Raw genomic sequence first — 10632 nt, forward strand, 5'->3', positions numbered from 1 at the left:
ATCTTCCTTTTGTACTGTAGAGTGGATGTTTATGTGGATGTCTCACTGTATCTCTGTGCCAATGACAATGTAGCCTGTGTGTAATCTACGATGTATTGTATACGCTGAGATTCACATGGCAAGTTCTTTGGGAACAAATCAGGCACTCTACCCAACTCTACACATAGTTGGCCCATCGGCTTGCTTTCTTAATTCATGTGTTTTTTCACAAATACAAAAGCTCGACACCAGCCAGCTTGACACTACAAGAGAAGAAGATGATGCTAACACACCAGCGCAAACATGAACCAGCCGGATAATAAAATGCTAATGCTCCAGCCAAGCTTCAGAGTCGAGCCATGCAGGCCGAGCTGGCCCAAAGGGGACAGTAGGACAGAGTCTGTGTGACAAAGACTAGAGAGAATTAACATGCGGATGGCTCTTGGCAGAGGAGGCCGACAGCCGCGGCAGCTTCCACAGAAGGTCAGAGTGGAGGAATAAAGAGACGGAAGGGGAAATGGGAGAAAAGGAAAAAAGAGGAAGAAAAGCAGTGGAGAGGAAATGGGGTAAAGGAAGTGGTAAATAGGAAAGAGGAAATGGTAAACAGGAAATATAATAGAGGGGGAAGAGGAAAGACAACAGGCTCTCAGAGGGAACAAGGAGGAGGGAAGATTAAAGAGGGAAGAAGAAGAGAGAGGGAAAGGAATAAACAGGGCAGAGGGAAGAAGGGAGAGGAAAGAGAAAAGAGTATACAGCAGTGGTTCTAAATATTTTTTGAATAAATGCACCCTGGACCACGAAAGTCAGAGCACTCAGACATCAACAAGGCCAAATGGCAGAAATGATTACTCAAGTGAAATCATCCCCCACATACAATGTTGCATGGTCGCAGAGAGGGGAGGAGAACTCAAATTATTGCTCTTGATATTCCTGTAACCTTTGGAGTCATTTTTGTCCCCTTACTTCCAAGTAGATGTGCTGTATCTGGGGAGATGTTTCCAATAATGCCAATTTGAGGACACACATCACAAGGCAACCGGGGGTCACCCCTCGTTACTGTCAGCCGTGTAATGGTTTATAGGATGGTGAGGGGGTGGGGGGGCGGCTGGAGCAGGAGAGAACGTGCCGGTCGGTCACTCGGTCGGTCAGACAGACTGAGAGCTGTGATGTGAATTGTAAACATGCCTTCTAAGTGCGGCGCTCGTGTCTGGGCCGAGCTGTGATGGCGGAATTTGTTGGGGGGACAAAGCGGGGGCTTTGTGTGTTAGCTCTTGGAGGGACGCCACTGATGTTTCACAGGGGTCAAAGTTCAAATTGTGTTGGGTTTCGTGTTGCCCCATGGCTTTTATAAAACAGCGGACAGAGCAACAGCTGCGACATTTGGGTCCTTCAGCTCGGAGACAGTTGTCTCTGGTTGTTTTTTTTTTTCTTTAGCGAGGCTTTGCTTTGCATTCCTAAACCAAATCTCTGGTGCACCCCATGAAGCCAAAATAAACCACAGAGAGAGAGAGATATTATGCACCATTTCATCTGAACATATAATTTCATTTGTTGTGCGACCAACCATCAACCCGCATGATGTTCAACATGAATACATCCCGTGTCACAAATGGGGCAAATCAATGCTAATAAACCACTGTGTAGAGACTCCATGGCGTCTAACTATGGCAGTCTTGTGTGTGTGTGTGCATGTGTGTGCATGTGTGTATGTGTGTGTGTGTGTGTGTGTGTGTGTGTGTGTGTGTGTGTGTGTGTGTGTGTGTGTGTGTGTGTGTGTGTGTGGGCGTGTGTGTGTGTGTGTGTGTGTGAGAGTGTGTGAGTCTGTGTGTATGTGCTTGTGTGTGTGCGGTGTGTCAGTGAAAAGCAGTGTGTAGTATGTAGTGAGTTACTCACTGATTGGGAAACTAAGGTCTTTCAACCCAGTAGAGAAACGCACCACAAACCAACAGCCATCAAACCGCCTGACCCCAAGGTCAGTTTTATTTATACACACATGCATGCAGTCTAGAGGAAAAAAGAAAAGGATCTGTCTCTCATTAGCTAGTACAATGTGAGTAGGGGGAGTGAATGGAGTTGAGTGTGTGTGTGTGTGTGTGTGTGTGTGTGTGTGCACGCGCGCATTGCAGATTAAAGAGAAAGAAAAGAGGGAGGGAAGGACGGCGCGAGGAAGAGAGGTCTTCTACTGGGGGCACCAAAACACTTATCATGAATACTCTAAAGCTCCCTCCCTCCCACACACACACACACACACACACAACCACACACACACACACGCACACCCCTTCTCACCCTGCCATGAATACATGAATAATACACTCTCTCTCTCTCTCCCTCTCCCTCCCTCTCTCTCTTTCTCTCTCACTCACTCTGTTTCACACACACACACACACACACACACACACACACACACACACACACACACACACACACACACACACACACACACACACACACACACACACACACACACACACACACAGTACATGCATGCACGTGCACACACACACATGCACAATCACTCTGTGGTCTCTTAACCCTATATGCGGCTCCTTTTTAAAGGAAAGACCAAAAGCGGACAAAAAATAAAAATAACATGTAAGGCCGCGTCCAGCTAGTTTAGTCCACCTACGCCTACGCCTGCCTACCCAATAGATGCCAAGACCACTTATAGGCAACACTGTAGCACGCAGCACATGCTGTAAGTAACTATCTCCCACCTCGAAACAAGAACAGCTACTCTCACTCACTCGCTAGGCGCTATCCTCCCCCTTCCCTTCTCCTCCCCTCTACTAAATGACATCTCTATTTCCTATGGGCCAATGATGTTTTGGTAGGCGGCATATGCAGCCTACTTTCTTATGAGCACTGTGTGTTGTGTGTGTGTGTGTTCGTGTGTGTGTGTGTGTGTGTGTGTGTGTGTGTGTGTGTGTGTGTGTGTGTGTGTGTTCGTGTGTGTGTGTGTTCGTGTGTGTGTGTGTTCGTGTGTGTGTGTGTGTGTGTGTGTGTGTGTGTGTGTGTGTGTGTGTGTGTGTGTGTAGCCACATGGAGCAGCATGGTGTATTGTCTGAAGGGCCTGTGTGGCTCTCAGACGCATCCTGTCACAGCCAGCATTGAGCTCAGACTGTGGCGGCGAGTGGTGAGGGAGGAGAGGGGGAATACAGAGAGAGACAGAGAGAGAGAGGGGGGGGGAGAGGGAGATAGAGCGAGAGAGAGCGAGAGAGACTCAGAGGCAGAGACAGAGACAGAGACAGACAGCGAGCGATAGAGAGAGAGAGACAGAGGCATAGAGAGAGAGGGGGGGAAAGACAGAGAGAGTACAGACTACTTACTCAAATCAAAATCGGTGGGCAGCATTTAGCGGGGAATAGCAGGAGCTTCGTCAAGGTTAATTAGCCCGCTGGGACACATGCCGCTCACTTGACTCGTTCATCACTCGCTGCACGCCGCACACCGACCCATTACACACTGCTACTGCTACAACTCAACCCCAACCCAGCAACCCACCCCGCACAGTCAACCCCAACCCAGCAGCCCACCCTGCCACAGCCAGATAGCAGGGGCAGATGAACAATATCGAAAAGGAAGAAAAAAAAGCTTGATGAAGAAGATCACTGATGCATGTTGCGCACTCGTGCTTGCTGCTGCTGCCACTAAGGCAGTAGCCCATCCCTAACCCAGCAGCACAGCAAACGAAACCAGCACCTCAGCACCCCACCCTGTCACACACAGGCAGCATGGGGTTGATGAACCAAAAAGAAAAAGACTTGTTAATCACTGATGCATATGGTGTACTGATGCTACTGTTACAGCTAAACCTAAACTCAACCCCAACCCAGTAACCCAGCGACCCACCTCAGCAACACACATTAGCCTTGGTCTCATTAGCCGCGCTTCAGCGGCCCGGGGCCGCCCGGGGCTCAGGAGAGTGGCCGGCTCGGAGCTGCCGGCCCGGGCCATTTTTTGCCTGATCGGACTCATAGCCGACCCCAGGCACATTCAGGTACACGCCTTGTTTGTGAAACGTCAGTCGGGCACAGCCCACTTTCGCCCCAAATCACAGAATGACAACAACAGAACGACAAAGGAGGAGAATAAAATGGAGCAAACTCTGCTGGAGCAGGTCGCCGTTTGGCTCGTAGCCTACGGACAAAGACGACAAGAACTGCAAAGAAAATGGCTTGCCTTTCAAGAACAGTTTTATTACATGGCAAAGTTGTCGATTCAGAAGCTGTATGGGACGCAGCGCATGTTAAGGAGACAAAGACGCATGAAAATACGAGCAGCTCGACAACTGAGAGTGAACAGAAGGAGACGTGCGAACATGCCCAGTTAATCCCCCCAATCGCGCACAGAAGCATGAGCCCCGGACATAGCGAGACATGAATGTGCAGGTAATTGAATAAGTTACCATGTGAAAGGAGACCAAATCCCTGAGACATAGCACCTTCATCAGTTGCTATAGAAAATTATATCATAGCCCCGGACATAGCGACACACCCCCTCGTTGCGGCGTGCCACCTGTCTATTCATTCATGTTATTTCCATCCATTTGACATTAAAGCCCTTGTGTAAATTTCAAACTGTGTTTGGCGATCAGTCTGAAACGTGCGATATAGCCTACCAGACCTTCGGCGATAATAGCGCAAAAGCTAAATAAGCCGACATAAATGTCATGTGTGAGTATTTGTGAGACACTTTTTATTGGTGTCCAGTGGAAAGCATGCCAAATCACGATAATGGCACAAGAGTTGGCGGCTAAAAGCAGAAAAAAGCCGACATGACTTAGCTATGACATCCCAAGTTTAAGTGTAGTGGTGCCCATGATCCGATAACAACAAAAAAAGTTATGTTGACTAAATAACTTTAAAAACACAAACAGAAGTGCCAAGGTTGCATCCTATGAAATTATGCCATAAGAAAGCCAAACACCCCAAACTAATGCTTAACCATAATTTGCCCAGAATTTAGCGATAAGTCCCCCATGCAGCCACATTTTTACACAGAGGTTGACCCCGCCTCCGAGCCTCGGCGGTGCTTGCTGGCCCATCGAATTCGACGGGCCAGGGAAATCGGCCCTTAGCCCCACAACCTGGCCCGGCGGCCATCTTTAGCACCTAGCCCCCTTTTGATGAGATCACCGTCAGCCCCCTTTTGTCCGGGCCAGCCCGGGGCTGGCCCTGCAATGAGACCAAGGCTATTGGCAGTTGCCACTGACTGACAGCAGGGGCTGATGAAAAACACCAAAAAAGAGGGAAAAAATAAAATGATAAAGAAAAAAAAAGAAAATTGAAGAGTTCAGATGCAAAACCCCCTAACTCCATTTCTGAAGACCTGCACTTCTATATTTTTAGAGAACCCCGTTGTTGGTTTGGTTTACATTCATCTACTTGATAATACATATAAATAGTTATATTACATAAATAAAATAAAAAATCTACAATTTTGATAGCTTTGTATTAAATAAAAATGAACTAAGATTATTTTCTGAAAAGGCACTTAGGGGGTTTTGCATCTGAACTTTTCAATTACTCTTGTTCATCATAACTGATGCATGCTGTGCATGGATGCTGCGGGTGTCAAAACAACTACAACTGAACCCTGAAAAACACAGTGACCCACCTTACCACCGCCAGACAACAGGGGCTGATGAACAATACCCAAAAAAGACAGAAAACAGCACGATACACATGATACAATCACTCGCTCATCACTGATGCACACTGCACATCAGCGACACTGCTGCTACCACCCGCAAACCCAGCAGCCTAGCAACCCACCCCAACCACTGACAACACCGAAAAGAAGAGAAGAGAGGAACATCTTTCTTGACATCAATTCCTGTCTAGGGACTGAAGATGTAAATTATCCTTGTGATTATACAGTTACTGTATCTGGCTCAATTACAATACAGTATATTGTTGATTGCCCCTGTCAAATAAAAGGAAACGCCACCATAAAGAAAATGAAAAAGAACCATAGGAAAAAAAACACAACGGAGAAAGAAAAAAAAACAATATAAAAAGAATTACACATTACGTTCACTCGAGTCCCGGGGCCAGGCGTAGTGTGATTTATATGCACACCGCATACGCGACTTCTAAAAGAGATGTCAGATGTTTGCAATTCCAAATGTCTGTACAGCATGTCGATGTGGAAGCCCACAGAATCAGAGAGAGAGAGAGAGAGAGAGAGAGAGAGAGAGAGAGAGAGAGAGAGAGAAATAAAAAGAGAGAGCAAAAGTCGGCCACATTACTGTAAAACTTCTGTTTTTGTCATTTTCTTGTATGGCCGCCATCCATCCATTTCAGTCTGACTGACTGCAACTCTTTCTCTTACTCCACTCTGGTGTGTGTGTGTGTGTGTGTGTGTGTGTGTGTGTGTGTGTGTGTGTGTGTGTGTGTGTGTGTGTGTGTGTGTGTGTGTGTGTGTGTGTGTGTGTGTGTGTGTGTGTGTGTGTGTGTTTGTGTGTGTCTGTTTGTCTGTTTGTGTCTGTTTGTGTGTGTGTGTCATGTGTGCACATGTGTGTGTGTGTGTGTGTGTGTGTGTGTGTGTGTGTGTGTGTGTGTGTGTGTGTGGTAGGGGGGTGGCCCATGACTGTCAGTGGAGCAGAGAAAATAACTCACTCCAGAAAGCCAATTAAGTCATAATGCTGGCAGAGCCCCACTCTACACTCTCAATCAAACCAAAAAAGGCATTATGGCATTTGCTATAACGGCCAGCCATGAAACACACAGAGTGAGACATGCTAAGTGAGATCAGACAGCCAGTCTGGTATCATGGTGCGGGCTGGCTGGCTATGAAGCACAGTTTCAGGCCATGACCACATAGAGAGAGTTTCAAGGAGACGCAAGTGAGGTAAGACAATTAGTCTCGCATTGTGGTGTTAACTTGGACTCAGAGCAATCAAACACCGATTGAGACATAAGTCAGACCAAATGAGAGACATTCATTTGGAGATTATGGCACTGGCTACAATTACAAAAAGTCAGGAAACAAAGTTTGAGCGACACACAAGTGAGACCAACTGAGACAAGCAGGCTGGTGCTTTGCTGTTTATCTTCAACTCCACTCCAAGCAATTAAACGCAGATTGAGACATAAGTGAAATGAAACGAGACAAGCAATTTGGAATTATGATATTGTTTGTTATGTAACTCTAGGCCATGAAACACAGAATGAAGTGCAACTGAGATCAGACAATGTAGTGCTGTCTTTAATTCCGGCCCATGAAACACAGATTGAGACATAAATGAAACAAGACATTTGAGATTATGGCACTGGATGTAACTTCAAGCATGAAACAGAGTTTCAGTGAGATATAAGTTGAGATAAATATTTTGGCCTTGTAGTAGTTCAACTCCAAACAATGACAGACAGATTGAGATATATATAAGTGAGAAAGAATGACAAAAACTGTCTGATTGTAGCCCCATAATGCATGCCGTTCCACCAGTGGAACGCTGTAATAGTCATTGAAAAGACTTAACACCATATTACTACCCTACTATGACATCACACAGGGCCTTTAGTAATATGTTATGACTTAGTCATTGCCAAATTGCAAATTCATAAACAGGGCTGTGTCTTATCAGGCTTGCCATGAATCAGAGTTTCAGCGCAGAGAGACATACATTTGACTCAATGGCATTAAAGTGTTGAGTTCAACTCCAAGCAATGAAAGAGAAATTGAGGAATAAATGAGACGAAATGAGAGAAGGAGCAGCCTGGGATTGTAGTGTTCAACCACAGCCATTACAATCCAGCTGCAGTGAAGACATACATTTCATTACGTACAGTACAGTCAGTGAGGCGAGATGAGACGAGCAATCTGCCATCACGGCACTGGCTACAACCGCAAGTCATGAAAAAGTGATTGAGACATAAATGAAACATAAGTGAGAGGAGATGAGACAAGCCGTCTGCTGGTTGGCTGAGGAGGTGCCAGTGCCCTTGGCAAGCAGCACTTGACTACGTAGGGCTGTAATCAGCAATGAAGTGAATGGCCATAAAACCTCTTTCATCTTCAACACTTTCCTGTCTGGACTGGATACGGATATACTACGGCTATCAAACCGTTCTATCAAAGACTGCACTGCCATTCTACTAGATACTGCATAAAACAATTTGCATAAAACAAATGACAGCTGACGTTTTTTTCTCTTTCAGCCAAGTGCATCATACAAAATTACAAAGTTGTTTTTCTTTCTCAAGGAGAGATTGTGCAGCTGAAATGGCAAGGCGAGTAACAGAAAGAGAGAGAGAGAGAGAGAGAGAGAGAGAGAGAGAGAGAGAGAGAGAGAGAGAGAGAGAGAGAGAGAGAGAGAGAGAGAATCGAAAAAGCCTTGCAGCTGTTTCTGCCTCACAAAGCAGTGCTTATCATTAATAAAAGATCATATTCTCCCCAGAACTGAGATTCAGAAACAATGCAGGCAGCTTCAGCAGGCAGGCAGCTCTCTCTTCTCTTCTTTTCTCTTCTCTTCTCTTCTCTTCTCTTCCCTTCTCTTCTCTTCTCTTCTCCTCTCCTCTCTCTGCTCTCCTTTCTCCTCTCGCACTCATTCTATCACTCCCTCTGAAGACTCACATTCCCCCTCTTTTGAAGCTATTTCGGTAAATAGGAGTCTTGAGCGGCAAACGATAATAATAAATAAAGAAAACAACAAACGAGACACCCAGCGCGTCTGAGGAGGAAACCGTCAACATTTGCACAAAAGTCTGTCAACAACATTGGCGCTCCAGTTCTGCTTGAGTTGGGCTGGTGCTGTGTGAGTGTGTGTGTGTGGGTGTGTGTGTGTGTGTGTTAGCCATAGCAGTTCGCCTCTCCCCTCTCCTCTATGCCCTGGTACTACGTACTGACTCCAGTGATCCAGAATGAAACAGAACTGCCCTGCCCCGGCTCGTCTATCCAAGCTCCCAGACAGACACACGGATCCTCCTGTAGCGAGGCGGTATTCTCTGTCATATTCCCTGTCCTGTCCTCTCCTTTCCCATTCCTCTGTCTCCCTTCCTCTCTGTCTGTCTTTCTCCTCCACTTCGTCTATCGGTCTCTTTCATAAACGAGTGCTGCCTTGCCTGCCTGGCTGCCGTGCCTGCCTGGCTGCCTCTCTCTCTCTCTCTCTCTCCGTCTCTCCTGCCCATCCCCACTGCTCTGCTGCCACAACCAACCCCTCTCCTCGCCGTCTTTTCTCTCCTTCTCCCTCTCTCGCTCGCTCACACCGCTTTAAAAAGAAAGGCAGGCAGCGTGCGGGAGGCTGGAAATAACCTTCACATGGACGACTCCGCTTGCTATCGCGTGCGCACACTCACATACCCTCACACACACACACACACACACACACATACACAGGCAGCGGTAGTGACGGAGCCAATATACTCTGCCCCTCTCTCTCTCTCCCTCTCTCTCATTCACACACACATACAGTACAGTACACATACTCTCTCTCTCTCTCTGAGCCACATGCGGACAAACAACACTCAGGCAGATACATGCACACACACACACACATACACACACATCCAGTCACTCACCACGCCATGGACCAGGAACTCAAACAGTTTGCTCTTGGTGGCTTTGCGAGCTCCTCCAGTTGACTCCTCAGTGGCCATTTCCCTTGTCCCCCCTGCACGCCCCGCGCTCGCGCTGTCCTCTCTCTCTCTCCCTCTCTCTCTCTCCTTCTCTCTTTTGTCTTTCCTTCCCCCTTGCCTCTCTCTCTGTTTGTGTATGTCTCCCTCTCCCTCTCCGTGTATGTATCTCTCTCTCTCTCTCTCTCTCTCTCCTGTTCACCCTGTGTTCAACTCCCCCAGCCTCCCCCTCTCCTCTCCCCTGCTCCACTTCCCTTCTCTTCCCTTTGTGTTTCTCCCTCAAACTGACTGTTGTCCCTGCTTTCTCCCCCCTTCTCTCTCTCTCTCTCTGCTTTTCCTTCTCTCTCTCTCCCTCTCCTTCTACCTTCCCTATTCTTCTTCCCGCTCCCTCTCTCTCCCTCCAGCTCCCTCTCCCTCTCTCTCTCTCTCTCTCTCTCTCTCTCTCTCTCTCGGTAATTCCGCGTGTGGCCCTGCTGTGTCTCTCACTCAGTCTCGCACTCTCGTGTAGTTGTGCTGCCTTTCAAGCAGCCGGCAGAGGGGACAAGAGCAAGCGAGCATGGGAGAGAGAGAGAGAGAGAGCAAACGAGCGAGTGAGAGAGAGAGAGGGGGTTGGAGAAGAGGAGAGGAGAGAGAGAAAGAGGAGAGGATGGGAGGGGGAGGGGGAGGAGAAGGAAGAAGGGGGAGGGGGAGAAGGAGGAGGAGGAAGGGGAGGGGAGAAAGGAGGAGAGGAGGGGGCGCTGTGAGCAGGCGAGCGTGTGGAGCGAGCGAGTGGGGGTCTAGCAGGGGGGTTCTGGCTGGCCGGCCCACCTCCCTCTCTCTCTCCTGCCCTCAACCCCACGCGATGCCGCCACCCCCAACCCCCACCCCCACCCCTCCTCTCCTCTATCCTCCCCTCCCCTCCCCTCCTCCCCTCTCTCTCACCCCTCCCCCCCTGTGCAGCTGTTACATTCCATTGGTAGATAAGGCCATACTCCCTCACTGGCTCGCAGAGCCCTGCGGTGGGTGGGTGAGTTCAGCTCGCCTTCGCCTTTGCCAGCGAGCCTGTCACCCCAGCCTCCACCTCTCTCTCTCTTTC

General features: G+C 48.2%; 1 protein-coding gene across 5 annotated transcripts in view; it reads right to left on the bottom strand.

The window, feature by feature from the left end:
• The window catches only part of smarcd3b (SWI/SNF related, matrix associated, actin dependent regulator of chromatin, subfamily d, member 3b), a 57321-nt gene extending 47235 nt beyond the window's left edge, over window positions 1-10086 (bottom strand). For all 5 annotated transcript variants that reach the window (XM_063207050.1, XM_063207047.1, XM_063207049.1 and 2 more), the window contains exon 1: window positions 9504-10086. In XM_063207050.1, the coding sequence (XP_063063120.1) occupies window positions 9504-9581 (78 nt within the window). In that variant the 5' untranslated portion in view covers window positions 9582-10086. The remainder of the gene's footprint in view (window positions 1-9503) is intronic.
• Window positions 10087-10632: the final 546 nt, after the last annotated feature.

Source organism: Engraulis encrasicolus, chromosome 9 (assembly GCF_034702125.1).
Source record: "Engraulis encrasicolus isolate BLACKSEA-1 chromosome 9, IST_EnEncr_1.0, whole genome shotgun sequence".
Taxonomy (NCBI): Eukaryota; Metazoa; Chordata; class Actinopteri; order Clupeiformes; family Engraulidae; genus Engraulis; species Engraulis encrasicolus.